Source organism: Telmatherina bonti (assembly GCF_933228915.1).
Source record: "Telmatherina bonti genome assembly, chromosome: 8".
NCBI lineage: Eukaryota > Metazoa > Chordata > Actinopteri > Atheriniformes > Telmatherinidae > Telmatherina > Telmatherina bonti.
In genome coordinates, this window is record NC_136626.1 from 12,540,454 (window position 1) to 12,561,754 (window position 21,301).

Here is a 21,301-nt window from a genome sequence, read left to right on the forward strand (position 1 = left end):
TCACAGCTCTTTCAATAGACTTCTATATATACAGTTTATGTTCAATATTTAAAAAGTATTGTGTTGAAATAAAATATCTGAACATGTCCTCTGTCACTGTCAGCTTCATTTCTGATGACTTGTGGGATTATTCTCATTAATTTTTTATTACCATTTTGTTGGCCATATTTACAATTATTCAATTAATTTTTATACTAAATTCAAAAACATTTAAAAATTGTTATTAAAGAAACCCAAACATTCTTGAATAAATGTAAAGCTACTAAAAGTGTTTTCCTCTGGTATAACTACAGTAAACAATTTGTTTTTGTAACACTGATGTTTTTATTGAATGTCTTTAAACTTGCATCAATTCTCTTCTTATATTCAGATGTTAAATGATGTACTGGGTGTATTTTGTATTTTGTGTATATAAAATGTTAGTATTTTATGTGTAATATAATTAAACAGCAACACTAGACAGACAAGATAACCAGGACTAACAATGCTCATGATGGTGCCCCCAAAAGTCAGATTTTTTTTAAGTCTCTGAACTTTCTGAGGTTTTCTCTGATCCTGAGCAACAGCTTTTGCCTCCTCTGTGGTTTTTCTTTTTGGTGACCTGGCATGTTCATCATTTAATATCAGACCTTCTTTCAGCCTGGGTGCAACTGCCAAATACATTCCCAACAAAGCTAAAACCAGCAGTTTGACAAAGAAAAGGGAGGATGACCCTGTAGACATCCCAGGTGAGTTACTGAGTTTTAAAATTAAGTTAAAGACCAGTAAAATACTGAATATGTACTATAGAGAAAAAGAAAAAACTGAACACAAGGATAAGAATGGTGAAAGAGGCCCTGATGGTTTCAGGAGTGTTTTCAGCATCATTTGAACAAATCTTGTTGTTATATTTATTGATTATTTAAGTCTCTATGTATTCTACTCTATGTTAATTAAAAAATGGACACAGTAGACGCTCACTAGTAATCAGCAATCCTTATGATTTAAGTGTTTTCAGCTCTTCGACTAAAGTTGGATGATCCGTGCAGAGATGTGAAATGGACAGATGAGTGAGTGATTTTCACTACTGTTCTTCTTTAAAAAAAGATTAAGATAAGATAAGATAAGATAAGATCTTTATTAATCCTACAGGACACAAAACAATAAAAAATTATACAAAGAGAAAGAAGAAATCTGGAAGATTTAAATAATGATAAGTATCAAGAATCATACATGAACTATGGATACAATGTGCAGTTTAGCGGTAAATAAGGAGCAAATGAGAGATCTTAGTGTCTATCGTAGTGGTGACTTTAACAGGTACTGTCCTTTGTGGAGAAAGGGGTGGAGTTGTAAAGTTTGATAGCCACAGACAGTAAAGACTTTCTGTGGCGTTCTGTGGGGCTCCTTGCTGCTCTCAGTCTGTGACTAAAGGTGCTGCAATAGGAGACCAGTCTGGCATTCAGGGGGTGTGACCTGTTGTTCAAGGTGCTGAACAGTTTCTTCAGCATCCTCTGCTCAGACACTACCGCTAAGGATGGTTCTTCAGCTCCCAGGAAAGATCCAGCTCTCCTGATGAGTCTAAATACTTTTCTCTCCATCCTTTAGTCCAGGCATTTAAATAATTTTGAAGATCAAGTGGTCATTAGTCCACAGAAGTGGACTAGTTGTAGTTCAGCAGATGTAATGTGATTCATTGTCTTTTCAGTGTTTGGCTACTTCCTGTAGCCTTCCTTCCTCAGGAGGGTTATGTGATGTTACGGTGTCATCTTTTGCGAGCTTAATAAGAATAGCTGGCAAGACATGCCACTGTAGCAAGTGACTTTTCTGAGGATGGAAACAGGAAACATCCCAAATATATAAAACAAATTTGATCTTCATACTGCAAAAATCTGGACAAAATATTAAATAATCCTCTTAAATTCCTTCCTAGGCAAAAGAAAAACCTGATGAAGACTGTGAGCTCCTATAGACCAAGTTGTGAGGAGGTGACTCAGGCCCGGGTTCTGCTTCTGGGCCCTGTCAGTTCTGGAAAGTCCAGCTTCATCAGTTCAGTCCAGTCGGTGTTTAATGGAAGAGTCACTAACAGGGCAATGGTGGGATCCTTCTCAGGCAGCTTCACCAAAAAGGTACAGGTGGGCCAGTTTCAGAGGGATTTATGGAAGTGGAGCCTTATGTGGCTTTTAACCTTGATGACAAGTGGCAAAAAGAGTCATTCAGAGCACTTCACTCAAAAAGGAAAACAGCCACATGTAAAATGAAATAAGTTTACAATGCATCACCGGATCACCGATCATCTGTTCTAACTAACAAAAGACCGAAAATGAGATAATAAAAACAGAAATACAAACAACAACCATAGAAAAAGGCACGTAGGATTCAGATTGAATATAGATGTTTTTAGCTTTTTGTGAAGAACAGCATAGTGATGAAGGCCTTTATTTCACTTCACTCTTCCTGTTGCTTAATGAGTTGGATGCTTAAGTTTCCTTCCCGTTAACTTCTCTCTCATATGTGCCAGCTACAGTCCTTCAGCATCCGTGCTCAGAAAGGAGAGGAAGATACAGGGCTGGTACTGTGTGACATCATGGGTGTGGGGGATGGAGCGTTGACTGGGTTGACCCTTCATGACATCCTATCAGTCATTAAAGGCCACGTACCTGAGGGACACAAGGTAAGGAGGACCTGCTGGTGCCATTTAATTTTTCATGTGAAATGCAAGTATTTCACATGAAGGGCTTTAATGAGGTGATGATATCTGGAAACAGATGTGCAAATAAGGATTTCTGTCAGTGGGGACATGAAAAGGCCCCCGTTTGAACATTTATAGGCTGATAGTCAAGCGGCAACCTCCGGCGGTTAAAAGTGAAGCCTATGCAGAAGTGCATAAAGCTACAATTCCTCCTTCATCCACTAGGGGCTGCAAAACAGAGCAAATCACCATAGACTCCCATGTTAAAAAGACCAACTTCATGGCAGAAATAAACACGTTTACAGCCTGATTCAAAAATCCATTTTCGTTTTATAGGTCAGGTTTACCTTCATGGCAACTGTGGGGGGAGTGAATTTTTTACTAACTTGCCCGTTTAAAAGTAATTTAATCTCGAAGTTCAGCATATTTAGGGGTGTGTCCTTTTAATTTACAGGTACAAATCTCCGGCTTCAAGTAAGAAGAACGCAGAACAGCCGCGGTTTTTAGCTGGTTAACAACATGACTTAGCTTTAGCCCGCTTACCTCCGTTAGCTGGTTAGCTCCAGTTATCTCGAGGTTAGCTTGGTTAGTTTTTAGCTACAGAAAGCTCGGAGTTTGATGTCAATCATCCACCATGACGCTCACAGCTGCCCTCTCAGCTCCACCTCTTTGCCCATATTTGTATTTTCCGGGAGAGACGACGTGCATGACGCTACCATCATGGCGACGGTAGGAACCGCCTACCGAGCTTCAATTCAGCTTTTCAGAAACCTGTGGGTGACGTCACAGAGGCTCCATCCATCTCTTTATCTACAGTCTATGCTGATAGCTGACAGGAAGAGCAGGCAGCCAAACTAGTCAAATTGGTGACAACAGGAAACACATTATGAGGAGCAACTGGACCTCAGCAGATCAAAACTTAAAGTGCAAAAAAAATTATTTTTTTTTTTCAAAACTAAGGCAAGACTACAAATAGTTTGGAGGCTGTTTTGTTTTTATTTACTGTCACATTTTTCTATTAGAATTAAAGAGTCATGCATCTGTGGGAGATAGTTTTATTTATTTATTTAATACATTTTTCATAAACCCTTTCATGGTTTTTACAGAACAATTTTCTTCAGAAATCATTTAACCTTTCCTGCATCGATGCATTGAAGTCAATATGTTGTTTCAAGATAATCCAACCATTTCAACCAATATTTGCCATAAAATTTGTGACCCTGTGGATGAACTTTGAAAAAACTTTGATGTCCTGTCTTGTGTGTCTTAAAATGCCATTTTTACTACTTGTGTCTTGTGTGAACGATGTGAAACTCTTAACTCACCAATCAGCCTGCTAGTAGTCTACACGAGTTGCCAAAAGCCAATCTTTTTAACCCTTAGTTCAGTCCAGATAAACCAGTGACATCAGAAACGGCTGGTTATGTGAAGATGCCAAGCCTTAAGGACAAAATCCACTGTGTTGCCTTTGTGGTGGATGCCTCCAAAATCCTGACCTACCCCAAAGGCCTGGGCGCCACCTTCAAACAGCTACGAGAGCACATCAGTGAGCTGGGTAAGCAAAGACAAATATTTACTCATAAAAGTCAACATGAAACTGAATTTGAACACATTTTGCAATTTGAATTTTCAAATGATTTATTTATGTACTGGTGGTTTCAGCTGTCATAAACAGATTTTGTAATGAGGGTTACTTATTTATTTATTTCTTAAATTATTATGTCATGGTCTTTAAGGTATTCATCAAGTGGCCCTGTTGACCCACGTTGACCAAATTTGCCCTGAAACTGCTAAAGATATCACTCAGGTGTACAAAAGCTGGAACGTTCAAGACATGGTAGGTTGAAACAGACACATGATTATGTAGGAAGGTAATTGAATTATGTCATAAGGTAATGAAACCCGTTTAACCTGGAAGACTTCTGAACCAGCTGAAGCGACTGAATTCTGTTTTTGCAGCTTTACAAATCTGCAGCTCTGCTGGGCATGTCTCCATCCTACATCGTCCCAGTGAAGAACTACTCATCACAGCTGGATCTGGATGTCAACACAGATGTGCTTCTGCTCGGTGCTGTAGACCATATTTTGCAGTACACCGACCTATTTTTCCAGGACTACAAACCACAACACACAGGGATAAAGATGCGTTAATTCCTGACTTTCTGGAAGATTTTTACTTCGAAAGACTATCTAAGTCTTAACCCAAAATCTACATTTGACTGTGTGTGTGTGTGTGTGTGTGTGTGTGTATGTGTGTATGTGTGTGTGTGTGTGTTTGGGGGGGGGGGGGGGGTATGGAAGAGCAGACTTATTTAACATTCAATAGATAAGAATACTTATACTTCAATATATAAGAATAATTACTTTATTCAAGGGACAGGTTCAAAACTAAGTGTTCAACTACAACCTAATGTTTTACTAGTGATTAATAGTAAAACTTGAATGTTTAACTCAATGTGTGCTGTTACTGCAAGACTGTAAATGAAGACAGTTTCTGAATAAAAATATTTGACACATCAATTTATTTAATTTAATTTATTTCAACACGTTCACTTTTTTCTGGCAGAACTATTTATGTTCTTTCTTCCTCTACCGGAACTTCATGGTGTAACACCAACCGGAAGTTAACAGTTTGTTAGCGACATACAGGGGTCCGCTCCTTTACCATCAGCTGGGCAATGGAGGTGAGGTTTGCCGTTTAAATCGAGGGGAAAGCAGACACCCGGCCGGTTAATGAAAACTCCTCCCACCCTGCCGGATCACAAGGGCACTAAATGGTGCGGACCTACTAACTTTCCTTGCGCTTGGATTGATCAGGAAGGCGATTGTTTTTTAATGTATATCGGCTGAATATTTCATTGTTTCATCCAACTGTGTCTGCAATTCAGCATCTGAAAGAGTTTATCAGCGAACGACTTCATGTCGCAGCTGAAGAAATATTCACAGAGTTTGGAAAAACTATCGTCCAGTACGAGGAAGAGATCGACCGTCAGCGCAGACTGCTGGATATCACATGGAAACCACAAGGAAACACTCACACAGCTGATACCCCACATCAAAATATCCACAAGGTGGAGGAAGCTGTTTATGATGACCAGCAGCTCTGCAGCCAGACGATGAACTCAAATCCGGATGAGGAGCAACCAGAGTCTGCGCACATTAAAGAGGAAGAGGAGGAACTCCTCACTGGCCAGGAGGGAAAACTTCTGCTGAAGGATGAAACTGATAACTTTTTAATTACAGAAACTCGTGGAGAAAATTACCACAATGATACAAAATTAAACGGGGACCGTATTCCCTCTTACACCTCTCCTGCAGACGAACATTTCCATTTAGAGGGAAGCATGGTTGAAGATTCAGGAGCAGCAAGATGTGCAGATATCAGACCAGAAGATAGTTGTCAGACAAACAATGTCGGAGAGTTTTCTTTGTTGGAAAGCCTTTGTCCTGCTCGCCAAACTGCTAAGAAGCAGTATTTTTGTGACACTTGTGGAAAAATGTTTCTTCACCCATACCACCTCAAAAGGCATATATCAGTCCACGAAAAACCATATTTCTGCACAACCTGTGGGAAAACGTTTAAAGATAAAACTAAGTTCACCATTCATGTGAAAATTCACACAGGTGAAAAGCCATTTTCTTGTAAAATATGCGGAAAATCTTTCAATAAAAATTGTAATTTGTTATGCCACATTAGAACTCATACAGGTGAGAAGCCGTATTCTTGCAAGAGATGTGGAAAATGTTTCAGTCATAATTCAGTTATGTTGCGCCATATGAGAACTCACACAGGTGAGAAGCCATATTCTTGCAAGACATGTGGAAAATGCTTCATTCAAAGCTCTGTTTTGCTGCGCCACATGAGAACTCACACAGGTGAGAAGCCATATTGTTGTCGAGCATGTGGAAAAAGTTTCATTCAAAGCTCCGTTTTGCTGCGCCACATGAGAACTCACACAGCTGAGAAGCTTTAATTTAGTCAAATATGTGGAAATATGTCCAAAATATTTATGATTTCTTTTGCCATATGAGATCTTGTGCAGGTGAGCAATCAGTTTCTAGTCAAACAAGTAGACAGTGTTTTCATAGTGACTTAGAGTTCCACAAGAGAAATCATGCCTTCAAGAAGCGACGTTCTTATGAAATACGTTCTAAATGTTTCACTCCCAGAAAACTGCCAGTCTCTTAAAGTTATGATTAAGGTTAAAATGTTTTCTTTGCTTCATTTTTCCAAACAACCATTAATTTCTCACACTGAGTTTGATTGCATTTGATCTTATCTTGTTTAGATTTATGCCTTTTCTGTCTTTTTTCAGTAATGCTTTAAATGTTTTTTGTAAAACACTTGGCTTGTACATTAAATGTGCTATACAAATAAACATGTGCTTTAACATTTTTCATAACATGTTTGTCACCTATAACACAGCAGTACTTCTGCTCAAACATTTAAACTATAAATAAAAACCAAAAACACCTATGAAAAACAACCTAATTAGTGTGTATCTGACTTTGATATTTAGCGTCTAAACAGCTAGTTTGAAAATCTCATTTATGTTGTCCAAAACTATTAAGTTCTTCCCTCTGTTGATCTTCAACGCTGCCCATATCTGTGTGGGGTTTTCTCGCCTTGCCTGTCTTCAGCATGACAGGAAGTAGTAGGAGCTGTAGCCAGCCAGATGGAAGAGACTTCTCCACATAAACTCCCAGAATCAGAGGGTAAAGGAGCTGCCTGGACCAAATGCATTTTGGGGGAAACTGCAAAAAAAAAAAAAAAAAAAAAATCAACAAATACTCTGCAGCATGTTGCTTTGCAGCATAATGTAAGTATTAAACATATGATTTTCAGAAAAAGTATGTTATTTGTATGGAAGGGCCAATGCTAATAGCCAATGTGAATTCAGTGATGGAATGGTTTGATGCACACCAAGGCACATGCGATGCGTCACAGAACTTGTTGTGGGGGCTCTCCACTAAACAAATGCACCAGGTATATTTTTGACAGGGCATGCTTCAAGAACCCATCAAGTTCAGCTGTTCAGATAGAGCCAGACAGGCTGCTGCCCCCACAATCTGATCCCAGTGGCAGTAAATAGATGGATGGTTACTTTCTGTTTTCATTTAATTTAAATTTGTTAATGAAGGCATCTAATTGTATCTGTTACTGTAATTCCTTTTTTGCAGCTTGTTATTACAGACAAAATCCTCCCCAGGGATTCTGTGTTTAAATGTAGAGATGTTCTATAAGCCAGCCATACTGACTACTGAGAAGTTTCTTTGCTACACGTCATTTGCTACGTTTACATGGGAGTTTTAATTCCTCTTTAATTATGAATAAAAGTTTATTCCACTTTAAACTGATGAAAAATGACCATGTAAACACCGAACACCATGTAAAGTCATGGACCAGAACACATCTTCATCTCCCTCCACATCGGGACATCCTGAGACCTCCACCTTGTTTGTCTCCTGCAATCAGGTTAAGAAGCAACTTGAGAAACTGAACCAGAACAAGACTGCAGATCCAGATGGTGTCAGTCCAAGAGTTCTCAAGACCTGCTCAAAACAACCTATGTCCGATTCTCCAGCACCTTTTCAACACCAGTCTGAGACAAAATAGAGTCCCAGTGCTGTGGAAAACCTCCTGCCTTGTTCCAGTGCCTAAAAAAACACAACCAGCTGAACCAAGTGACTACAGACCAGTTGCCCTGACATCTCACATCATGAAAGTCCTGGAGAGACTCTTACTGGCTCACCTCAACAAGCAAGTAAACACCTTTCAGGACCCACTACAATTTGTATATCGTAATGGACTTGGGGTTGAAGATGCCATCATATACCTGCTCCAGAGAGCACACTCTCATCTGGACCATTCAGGCAGCACTCTGAGGGTCATGTTCTTTGATTTCTCAAGTACTTTTAATACCATTCAGCCTGCTTTGTTATGTGAGAAGCTCCATAAATTTCAGGTGGATACCTCCACAACCACATGGATCTATGACTACCTCACAAACAGACCACAGTTTGTGAAACTGAAAGGTTGTGTGTCTGAGATGGAGGTCAGCAGCACTGGTGCACCACAAGGAACTGTACTCTTGCCATTCCTATTCACACTGTACACCTCAGACTTCCAGTACAACTCTGAGTCCTGTCATCTGCAGAAATACTCTGATAACTCTGCAGTTGTGGGATGTATCAGGGATGGACAAGAAGCAGAGTACAGAGAACTGGTCAGTCAGTTTGTTAAATGGTGCGGTGACAATCATCTCATATTAAATAGCAGCAAAACAAAAGAGATGATTGTTGACTTCAGGAGGAACAAGAATAAACAAAGCACTCTTTCCATCCTGGAAGAGGAGGTGGAGGTGGTGGAGGAATACAAGTATCTTGGAGTTCAGCTGGACAATAAACTGGACTGGAAATGCAACACTGACTACATCTACAAGAAAGGTCAGAGCAGACTGTACTTCTTAAGGAAGTTGAAATGGTTTAACGTCTGCACCAAGATGTTGCATATCTTCTATAAGTCTGTATGGAGAGTGCAGTCAGCTTTGCAGCATCTGCTGGGGTAGTAGCATCAGAACCAGAGACTTGAAGAGAATCAACAAACTGATCAAGAAAGCTGCTTCTGTGCTTGGAGTAACTCTGGAGCCGCTGGAGCTGATTGTCCAAAGAAGAATGCTGCACAAGCTGATGAAGATGATGGAGGATTCTTCACACCCTCTCCACAACACAGTGATGAAACAACAAAGTGTGTTCAGTGAGAGGCTTCTTCAGGTCCGGTGTAAGACTGAAAGATACAGAAGATCATTCCTGCCAGCAGCCATCAGCCTCCAGAACAAGACCTCCTCAAGTTAATTATCTAGTACAATTTTGAATTTCCCTTTGGGGATTAATAAAGTCTTTTTTATTTCATTTCATTTTATTTCATTCGTTTGTCATGTAAACCATCATTCCGCTCTAAGTTACTTCCGGTCGTTCTGCGCATGCTCCTTACTTTGTCCTGTCCCGATTCTGCACGTTGTTTTGCCTCCCATCTCCAGTAGACTATTTTCCTTCTCCTTCTCAGTTGATTTAAAAAGTGAAATAGTGTGCTCGTGTGAAGCTGGTACTATAAAATTATTATCAAAATAGCAGAGAAACTGATACTTATCTAGTTTTTATAAATTACGACTTTAAAAACGAGAAGCAGGGAGCAAACTTTGTTTATGTCCAGTTGCCTCCTCTTGTAACCTTGTAGATATATGTTTGGTTTTTTTTAATACTGTTCTGTTTGGTTGTGTTATTAAGACAAATGTACATGGATGCTGCTGCAGTGACAGAATTTCCCAAACTGGGATTGATAAAGTACTCTATCTATCGATCTATCTATCTATCTATCTATCTATCTATCTGTCTGTCTGTCTGTCTGTCTGTCCGTGTGTCTGTGTGTCTGACGTGGTGAAAATAAGGAAGTACGCATGCGCAGCATGATAGTTAAATACGCCCTGAAAGTTTGAGGAGACTGAGACTTCCTCTGCTTCTCTCATGGTTAAGACGTGTGTTTTACTATTCAGTAATTCTCTTTCTATATTTGTAATAAATCACCTTTTTTTTTTTATCAAGTCGTAGTTCGCCTCCTTTTTGTCGACAGAGAAAAAGAGGCCGCTCCTGAGGATACATCAGCGATCCAGGTCTGTGTGGCATATCAGCGCAGCTATTCGACTCTGAACTTTTTTTTCCTTCTGAATAGTGTGTTGATTGAATAAATATGTTTATGTATATTATTTGATATCTATCTATCTATCTATCTATCTATCTATCTATCTATCTATCTATCTATCTATCTATCTATCTATCTATCTATCTATCTATCTATCTATCTATCTATCTATCTATCTATCTATCTATCTATCTATCTATCTATCTATCTATCTATCTATCTATCCGTCCAAAATACATTTGCACAACAATTAATGCATTTCTCAAAACAATCAATAGAAACTGCAAAACCTGACTGTTAACCTGCAAAAGCATGTCACTTGCTCAAAATAGATAGTACATTCCTCAAAAGCAAGTATTCATGCCAATAAAAGTGTGAGTGTCATCAAAATGAAAAGTCCTGACACCATTGTTTATGAACAAGATAATCAAATGACTTTGTCATGTTTTCATTATAACAGTTTACTCTGTAAATGTTTTCCAATGCAAAAAAGTCAGATCTTTGTGACACTACCTGAAAATGCACTTTATACTATTTGCACGGCCATTTGAAAACTACAGTAAAGTTAGACACTACTATATATATATATATATATATATATATATATATATATATATATATATATATATATATATATATATATATATATATATATATATATATATATATATATATATATACATGTATAAAGTAACCTAAATACAAAGTTTTTTGGTAACTTGACTGGTTTCTCTTTTTTTTCTAATTTTTTCTTTTAGGGAGATTCTAAAGTGAGAAAACTTCAGAGATTCATTCATAATCTTTAGAAAGCTTGGATCAGCAGACAATGTCCACTCTGCAGTCCAGGCTGACCAGTAGTCAGCAGAAAATAATCTGCTCTGAGCTGAAAAGTGCCAGATTGAAGTTGCTGTACAAGGCCAGCATCCATGGTTTCACTGGTGCCGCCTTCCACCAACAATGTGACAACTCCTTCCCAACTGTGTCTGTGGGCTACAACTCCTCTGGTTATGTGTTTGGAGGCTACACAAAACAAGCTTTTAATCAGTCTGGACAGTATGTCAATGATGACGAGGCTTTTCTTTTCTCCCTGAGTGGAGAAAATCTCCTCAAATATCCAGTCACCAGTGCTCCACATGCTGTAAACATGATCAGCAACTCAGGTCCTTATTTTGGAGAAGCATTGGTTCTTGTCAATGGAAGTCAACCAGTGGTCTACAGCAAACCAGGAAGCTATTATAACTTTACTGCTGCAGAAATGCATGGAGATGATCTCAATCTGACTGAGTGTGAAGTCTACCTGGTGGAACGTGAGTTTTTAAATGTTTGGATTTCATTATGACACGTTTTCAAAAAAGTCTCATAGTGTCATGATCTGGGCATACTTACAAACAACAGTCCACTTGAATTTGATGTCTTCATTTATTGTACTAAGAAAAAGGTTAATTGCACCCAAACCAATTTTTGGTTTTACTCTAAAGCCCAGCAAAACAAACTGGATGACAATAACTCTTATCTTTGTTAGAATTTAATAGTCTGAAAGTAACAAGCAGGAATACATGTCAGATATGTGGAAAATGCTTCATTCAAAGCTCTGTTTTGATGCGCCACATGAGAAGTCACACAGGTGAGAAGCTGTGATTTTGTCATATATGTGGAAAGTATTTCTATAAAAATGATAATTTCTTATGCCACACGAGGTCTTAAAGATGAGCAGCCATTTTCTTCTGTCCTAAAAAGTGGCCAATGTTTTCAATCATCATAGTGACTTGGAGATCCACAAGAAATAAATGTTTCACTCCCAGAAAACTGCCAGTCTGTGGAAACTCGGCTGTGTTAATTAAAAGTTAAAACTTTTCTCATTGCTGCCTTTTTCCAAACAACCAGCAATTCCTCACACTGAGTTTAATTTGTTGCATTTGATCTGATTTACCTTTTATTTTTACTTTTTGTCTTTTATTTCTCTTTAGAGAAGTTATTAATGTGCTGCCTAATGCTGCTTCTGCACCCAAAATGGACGGACGGCAGTTTTATCAGTTTATATCAGTTTGACCATTAAATATATTGTCTTTGCAGTGTATTCAGATTAAATTTACAAATCTTGTTATTAGTAATAATCTAATTAATTTTTTTGTTTGTTTTTTTATTGGCCACATTTACACTACAGTTAAAGTACAATTTTATTTTAGAATGCCTTAACTAACAAAAAGCTTAATTTATTTATTGTTTTTTGCAGAGTCATGAAGTTACTCAAGAATATTCCGGTTTTTTTTCAAAGCTTTGTTTTTAAGGCTGTACCAGAAATAAAAACGTGATAAGCCGTGATCGATACTTTCCCCATGTATTTTACACATTTGTCTCCCTCTAGCGGTCACATTTTCTAACTACATGAACATAAACCCAAGTATTTTCAAAATAGAAATGATTAAATAAATTTGGTTTAAATAGAAAATATAGTCGAAAACATTTGTTGTAAGCAAGTTCAACAATTTCTGTAATTATTTTATCCAGCTGCATAGATAAAATATTAAAACAGAATAAAAGATTATTACAACTCATTGCTGACTATCATAGCAAGCATTCTGAGGACCACAGAGCATAACTACAATTACAATGGTGGAAAATGATATATATTTACTTTTAAATATGAATGTTTTACAAACAGTATTTTACCTGACTTAAAATGTAATAAACAAACAGACATTTAGAGTGACGCCACCTGATCAATACAACCAGCGCTCTCTAATCATAAGAATCTGGGAATAAAAACAGTGAACATCTATATGAATATATTTCATAGACTAAATAAGTGAACGATTAAATCTTTTCATATTTTAGAGCGCAAAAGGAACATTTTACATCTTTCTTGTCAAATGGAGGTTTGGGTGAAAAGCTGTTCTGCTCTGCTGCGTTTACGTATATTAATGAGGACACATTTGCGATATGAACCGAAAGCAGAGACTTTTTTTTTCCGCCACGCAGCCACTGGGGGGCTGTGGATTGGAGTCTGTTCTGTTAGGTTTCGTTTCTCTGACCGAGGAGTGCCAGGAAGTTCCTGCCAGAAACATCTCTCTGACTGAGATTCTTCCCGACAGCTGAAAAAAGGTTGAAGGTAAGGCCAAAGTTATGACAATGCAGCATGTTTAGTATGTAGCAGAGCAACAGAAAACTTTAGCATTGGTTTATTTTTTATTGTCTTTTGATGGAACATTTATTTATCCAAATATTTATCTCATGTGCAGCTTGTTACCTGAGAGGGAATATAAAAGTGTCATGACTTTTTTATGTCAGTAAAGCAGAAATAATCTTCCAGCAAACTAAATTTAATTTATATCCTTGATTTCAGTTTTGTTGTATTCATGTTGTAATCAGGGAGCAACGGTGAAAGTGTGGTACTGATATAATCCAGTTAACTCGACATATTATACAAGTTTTTCTTTTTCTCTTTTTTTAGACTCCAAAGTGAGAAAGCCTCAAAGAATCATTATCTTTTAGAAAGCTTGGATCAGCAGACAATGTCCACTCTGCAGTCCAGGCTGACCAGTAGTCAGCAGAAAATAATCTGCTCTGAGCTGAGAAGTGTCAGATTGAAGTTGCTGTACAAGGCCAGCATCCATGGTTTCACTGGTGCCGCCTTCCACCAACAATGTGACAACTCCTTCCCAACTGTGTCTGTGGGCTACAACTCCTCTGGTTATGTGTTTGGAGGCTACACAAAACAAGCTTTTAATCAGTCTGGACAGTATGTCAATGATGACGAGGCTTTTCTTTTTACTTTGAAAGGAAAAATTTTTAAAAAATATCCAGTCACCAGTGCTCCATATGCTCGATATGAACCGAAAGCAGAGACTTTTTTTTTCCGCCACGCAGCCACTGGGGGGCTGTGGATTGGAGTCTGTTCTGTTAGGTTTCGTTTCTCTGACCGAGGAGTGCCAGGAAGTTCCTGCCAGAAACATCTCTCTGACTGAGATTCTTCCCGACAGCTGAAAAAAGGTTGAAGGTAAGGCCAAAGTTATGACAATGCAGCATGTTTAGTATGTAGCAGAGCATGTTAGATATCCTTTGAATTGGCAGCTATTTGTAGGATTTGTTCTTTAGTTGACTTTTGAAAAATCATGTTGACCAGAACGAGGTTGCGCATATTTATTTAATTGAGACTACTCAATTTTATAATTTTTGATCTTCAACAGCATCCACCGAACTTGAGAGACCATGGAGGAGTGTCATCTGGGAATCTGGGTGAGATCTTTAAACCCTCCTTCACACCACAGAATAAACATTCATGACATTTATACAGATAAACAAATTTATTACAGTTTGAAGATTGTAGAATATGTTTAATCATTTGGATGTTATAAAAAAGCTACAAAGTTGCAAAAACATACTCTGATACAACTGAATGGACATATGTTTGGCTTTTCTTAACTCCAACTACCGCTGCTACTGTACACTGCAGCTGGCTACAGAGAAAACTTTCCATCATCATAAAGAAACAAACATCCTCTTTAACGTTACTCATATCTTTGTGCAGGAAGAGGAAGGAGCTGATGGAGGCCATTATAAGCTACAAGCCCACCGTCAGCTCTGTGGCAAAAGCTCGAGTTTTACTTGTTGGACCAGTTGGAGCTGGAAAGTCCAGCTTCTTTAACTCCATCAACTCTGTATTCAGAGGTCACGTCACCAGTCAGGCCATATCTGGCTGCTCCACCACCAGCCTCACCACACAGGTCAGTTTTTTTTTTCATGCTTTAATCTCAAAACAAACACTGCTTATTACAGGGTAAGTCAGCCATCCTGTACACTGCAAATGTACTCAAACGACATTGCAGTTGTTGGTCGTCTGACCCCAAAGTGATGAAGGGGAATAATTTGTTAGCCAGTGCGATGCAGACTTTTAAAACAGAATGTTTAGAAAAGAAGCTTATTATTTCAGGAGAAAGAAAGGGGATCCCTCACAAATCCACATGTCTGCAGTAAAATTAATTGCAGACGCACCTTCTGAATCTTATATATGGTCTTTTCCTTTGCTTCATTGTGTGGTATGCCCGATTGACAAGACAGTCTCTCAAACTGATGGTTCACAACTTTTATTGAACAGCCATGTTGTAAACATACCGTGAGAGCTACAAAAGTAAACAAAATACAATTAGCAATCTTATTTGTATGTTTTTACCTCATTTGTTACAATTTATGAATTCTCTTTCCTTAAATCCACTTTAACAATCTCTATTCTGAGTGCTATTACCATGCATATTTATTAAACATTTTAAAATAGTTTTTTATTTGCTGTAAATCACAAAATTACCCACATGTTGCAACTGTATTTAAATTTACATTACATAAACATCAGATTATGTAAAACTGTACGTTGCGAACTAGGCACGGTCTTTATCAAACAGCATGAGCACCATCTAGCAGCCAAAAAGACCTGTCAAACTTTGTATGTAGCAGAGCATTATAAACCTAAGTAAAACTTAACTAAATGACACTGACAAAACAAAACAAGGATACTGACCTTGTTCCGTCATCTATCTGTGCCAGTCCAAGCTCGAAATTACCCACATGTATTTAAATTTACATTACATAAACATCAGATTTTGTTAAACTAGTTGCTGACTAAGCATGGTCTTTATCAAAGAGAGTGACCACCATCTAGTAAAGTTTAAAGTTTAAAGTTTGTTAGTAGCAGAGCATGGTAACCTTCAGTAAAATGTAACAAAATTACATTTACATAACAAAACACAAACACTGACCTTGTTCCCTCATCAATCAGGTACTAAGAGACCATAAGTAGCTTTTCTTAATGCATTAATATCAGCAATTTCCCTTTTAACAGCGTGGCTCCTTCTTTTGCACATGGGACTTTACGTTGGCACTGCATACTTTTTCAGCAGTTGGGGCCGGTTTACAACACCTCATGTTCTGAACCCATACAATATAAAAGCTTTAGCTGTATCAATGACATGACAGTACATAAACACTTATGAACTGTTTTTTATTAAAAAAAAAAAAAAAAAGAAGCAACTATCAGCAAAATCATTTACAATTTGGTTTTGTCACCCATCTTTCTTCATGCCTGAGGTAAAAAGAAAGTTATATATTGATTTTATTAAAGCTGGGGTAGGCAGTCTTGCTCAGAGACATTTATTTTACTCTGGGTGAAGAGGTTCTTCGTCCTGATAGTAGTATGTACATTTTGTAATCATGAACAATAAGAAATATAGTTAGACCCCTCAGTTTACTGTAAATCTGTGAAAACTCTGACCAATCAAAACATTTGGGTCGAATTGAAGTTGTTCATTTCTTATTTCGTCAGCTTTTTCACGGCTGAGAAAAATGCAGGAAGGATTTCCCTGACCTGGCTCAGTTTATTTGCCTCCTCCAGCTAAACAGCTGAGAAAGAGTAAATAGTTGGTAGAAAAAGTTCCTGGATCCAAACGGCAATCTGGATCACCACCAAAATTAAATCAGTTCTTCCTTTTCGCATTTCCAACAACTCCTGAAAATTTAATTAATATCCGTCCATAACATTTTGCGTTATCTTGAACACAAACAGATAAACGCTGGTAAAAACATCATCTCCTTGGCGGAGGTAAGAAAAAAGCCTTGGATCACGCAAGGAGCAAAACTAAAGGGGGAGGAGCCAAGACATGGTGCTACTTTTATATCTTGCTAGCTCCCCAATATTAACTACCCCAGCTTTAAGTGCAGTTACTTATTAATACATTTTCTTTTGTGATATTTACATACACGCTTTCTAGTAGGGTGGACATAGGTGATATCCAACAAATAGACCAGCTCCCTGAAATTCACATCCGCCACAACTGAAAATGGCTATGAGTCTTTATTGACCAAGTTGACCACAGCCTCATCCGGCACCTGCTTTCTAGAACCTGCAGTGGTAATAATCATAAAATGCAGACTATTACAATTATACAAACTTTGGTGAATATTATAGGAAAGTAAGTATATTTTCTCAGGGTCTGTAATGATTTGCTTTTAACAGCTGATTCTGGAGCTTCTGCTGTTTTAATTGTTCTTGATCTCACTGCTGCTTTCGACATAGTAGATCATGATCTTCTGTTATCATGCCTGCAGCAGTGTGTAGGTCTAAATGGTACAGTTCTTAAATGAACTTTTAAACAGGACTTTTTCAGTACACCTTGGGCAGTTCTCTTCTTCAAAAGCAACACTGAAACATGGGGTACCTCAAGGCTCCATCTTAGGTCCCATCCTCTTTTCTCTATACTTACTTCCTCTGGGGTCTATTTTTAAAAAAACATGACGTGTCATTTCACTGCTATGCTGATGACATTCAGATTTATTTCCTGTTAACGTCCATTGGATCCCGTGGTGTTGAAAATCTGCAGAACGGACATCAAAACATGGATGGAACTAAACTTCCTCTGCATAAATAAGGATAAAACTGAAGTTTTAACTTTTGGGAAAACTGACCTGCTGTCTGGATGGAGCAGTGCTGTAGGCTCTTTGGACTCTTTTAGCCCTTTTATTAAAAATCATGGGGTTTTCTTTTATTTTAATTTTAAATTTGATAGGCAGGTCAGTGCAGTGGTCCAGTCTAGTTTTTTATCACTTAAGGCTTATCAGTAGAGTGAAGCCTTATATTCCTCATGATGTCCTGGAAAGGGTCATTCATGCTCTTATTTTCTAGAGACTGGACTACTGCAACTCACTCTATACTGGGATTAACCAGTCTCTCCTCCACCGCCTACAGCTGGTCCAGAACTCAGCTGCCTGCCTGTTAACGGGGAAAAGACGGTGTGAGCACATTACCCCTGTGCTCATCCCTGGCTGCCTGTCTCATTTATAATAGTTTTTAAAGTTTTACTTTTGGCTTTTAAATGTTTAAATGGTCTGGCACCTCTGTACCTCTCTGAGCTTCTGCAGCATCATTGTCCCATTAGAGCTCTTAGATCGGAAGACCAGATGCTTCTAGTAGTCCCGAGGACTGTACTCATGACTCGTGGAGACAGAGCCTCTTCTGCAGTAGCCCCCAAACTCTGGAACAGTCTCCCTCTTTTGGTTAGGTCTGCTGGGACTTTAAGTGGTTTTAAATCTCTTTTGAAAACTAATTTTTTATGTTGGCTTTTTACCCAAGAGCAGAACCACTAGGTCTTTTCTGTCTTATTTGGTCTTTTAATTATTATGTTGTCTTTATTTTAGTGCTTTTAATGTTGATTTATTTTTACCTGTACAGCACTTTGGTTACTTTGAGGTTTGTGAGAGTGCTCTACAAATAAAGTTTGATTGATTGATTGATTGAATATCTTACTTAGGCTGGTGTATGATCTGTTTGCAGGCTGAGAATTATATTGCTCGATAATGCCTAAGCATTGATGAGGTATTATTGTTGTATACAAGCATCTCTCACATGCCAAACATTTCACCTAAAGTACAATTTTAATGTAATAAAAGTTATGGCTAATAATATTAAATACAGCATTTAAATAATATTTGCAAATGTTATCAGCAGTCATTTCAAGGAATTCCCATACAGGTGACGTCTTCCTCTTTTTGCAAGGCTCTGTTTTCACAATAACTAGCCAAATAGTACTCGCTCTGTTTATAGACAACTACTTTCCTGCTACTTTCTCCTAATGCTATTACTACTCCCACTGCTACCACAATCTCCTCTACTACCACTACAGACAACTCTTCAAATAATCTCCAAAGCTACAAACTCTCCTACAATCCAAACGCAAATCTATACAACACACAAACCTCTGCATGTTAACCACACTTTTATTTTGAAAAACCACACTCAAATTGAATCAGTCACATGTCCAAGACAATGCCAGGCCTCGTTTGTCACTGGTCACATGGTTTTCATCAAAAGGACAAGTGCATGTAGCAAACAAGCGGCAACCTCCGGCGGGTAAAAGTGAAGCCCATGCAGAAGTGCAACAAACTGCAGTTCCCCCCTCATCCTCTAGGGGCTCCAAAACAGAGCAAACCCTATAGACTCCCATGTTAAAAAGGCCAACTTCACGGCAGAAATAAACATGTTTATAGCCCGGTTCAAAAATCCATTTTTGATTTATAGGTCGGGTTTACCTTCATGACAACTGTGGGGGGAGTGAATTTTTTTCTAACTCGCCCGTTTAAAAGTAATTTAATCTCAAAGTTCGGCATATTTAGGGGCATGTCCTTTTGATTGACAGGTACCAATCTCCGGCTTCAAGTCAGAAGATCGTAGAACAACCACGGTTTTAAGATGGTTAACATCGTGACTTAGCTTTAGCCCGCTTACCTCCGTTAGCTGGTTAGGTCCGAATTAGCTCAGTTAGCTTTTAGCTACAGGAAGCTTGGAGTTCGCGCGATGTCAGTCATCCACCATGACGCTCATAGCCCCCTTCTCAACTCCACTTCTTTGCCCATATTTGTATTTTCCGGGCGCGACGACATGCAGGAACCGTCCACCGAGCTTCAATTCAGCTCTTCAGAAACCTACGAGTGACGTCACGGAGGCTCTGTCCATCTCTTTATATACAGTCTATGGTAACAAAGTTCTATTTGAAATGCCACTTCCTACTTGGTACATGCCCCAATGTCTCAGCTATGAACGCATCACTAGTTGCATTAAATAGTATTTTCATTATTGTGAATGTATGTGTAACTTGGTGGCAAAAAAAAAGAATAAAGCTTATTTATTAATCTTAACAGCCTGCATTAAACTGTTTTTGTGGATTTCTTCATCTTTTTCTGTTCATTAGTTTCGCACCTACTCTTTGAAAGCTGGACGACAAGGTAAACCTCTGCCTATCGTCTTGTGTGATACCATGGGTCTTGAGGAAAGTAAGGGGGCGGGACTTGATATAGACGACGTCAGCAATATTCTTAAAGGACACCTGCCTGACTGTTACCAGGTAAAACATTTATTTACAGTTTATAAAACATGAAAAACATGGATTTGGCCGTAGTTAACTCAAACTATCCTGCTGTTTTTCTCATATGTGGATTCAGTTCAACCCTTCTGCTGCTCTACATTCGGACGCTCATGGCTACCGAAAGTCTCCAGCTCTTGAAGACAAGATCCACTGTGTAGCTTATGTCATAGATGCTTGTAAGATCTCCATTATGTCTGCAAAGTTGGAAGAGAAGCTGGATGCTATCCGCAGAAAGGTCAACCTGCTGGGTCAGTAAAATGTAGCCCTGTCACATTGATCAACTACATTTTTGATATGGCCAGTTTCCCTATTTAAATGTTCATTTGAACTACATTTAATATCAGTCACAGTGAACTGCAGCCATTTAGAAATGCTATCTCTTTTTTTCTAGGGATTCCTCAACTGGTTTTGCTTACTAAAGTAGACGAAGGCTGCCCTTTGGTGGGAGAAGATGTGACAAATGTTTACAAGAGTGGCTACATAAAGGAGATGGTGAGAAAGACCTGTCACATTTTACACACTATTTACTAGTTAGACGTCAATTAATTCGCCAAAGTATTAACTAATATTGTTCTCTGCATTGTGAGTCAGATGCAAGAGGTCAGCGCTAAGCTTGGTGTGCCACTGTCCTGCATTGTTCCAGTGAGGAACTACAATGAGGAATTGGAGCTGGACGTCAACTGCGACATCTTGCTGCTCAGTGCTGTCATTCAGATGCTTCGCTTTGCTGATAATTACTTTGATGAACTCAGTGACCGACTGAGCAACCTTGAAACCAAAGAGTAGAAACATGTTAATAACACATTCCCCCCAAGTGTCTTCAGGATAGATCAAGTTTACGAAAGAAAAAGTAGAAAAAAAAAACCGCATGCTTGTCAGATTTCGACATTATACCAGGTGGCTTTATCAACCTCAGCGTCACATAAAAATAGCATTTAGCAACTTATCTTACTACTTATTTTTCAAACCAGTTCAAAATTATCAATAGTTAAGACAACATACAATATTTAATGTGGGATTTCAGAC

The 21,301-nt window shown here is 38.4% G+C and overlaps 2 protein-coding genes across 2 annotated transcripts in view; both read left to right on the forward strand.

Annotated features, from left to right (window-relative positions):
• Positions 1-4,822, forward strand: part of ifi44g (interferon induced protein 44g) — a gene marked incomplete at both ends in the record, with an annotated part of 41,212 nt that extends 36,390 nt beyond the window's left edge. The window contains 5 exons of the mRNA XM_079245573.1: positions 1,913-2,108; positions 2,501-2,653; positions 4,055-4,226; positions 4,408-4,508; positions 4,631-4,822. Of these exons, the coding sequence (XP_079101699.1) occupies positions 1,913-2,108; positions 2,501-2,653; positions 4,055-4,226; positions 4,408-4,508; positions 4,631-4,822 (814 nt within the window). The remainder of the gene's footprint in view (positions 1-1,912; positions 2,109-2,500; positions 2,654-4,054; positions 4,227-4,407; positions 4,509-4,630) is intronic.
• A 527-nt stretch (positions 4,823-5,349) lies between these two features.
• LOC306759832 (interferon-induced protein 44-like) lies at positions 5,350-21,061 on the forward strand (the record flags this gene model as incomplete). The annotated part of the gene is made up of 9 exons (XM_079245574.1): positions 5,350-5,355; positions 5,560-6,018; positions 11,212-11,677; positions 14,558-14,606; positions 14,899-15,094; positions 20,102-20,254; positions 20,352-20,523; positions 20,667-20,767; positions 20,867-21,061. The coding sequence occupies 9 exons, from the start codon at positions 5,350-5,352 to the stop codon at positions 21,059-21,061; spliced, it is 1,797 nt and encodes a 598-aa protein (XP_079101700.1).
• Positions 21,062-21,301: the final 240 nt, after the last annotated feature.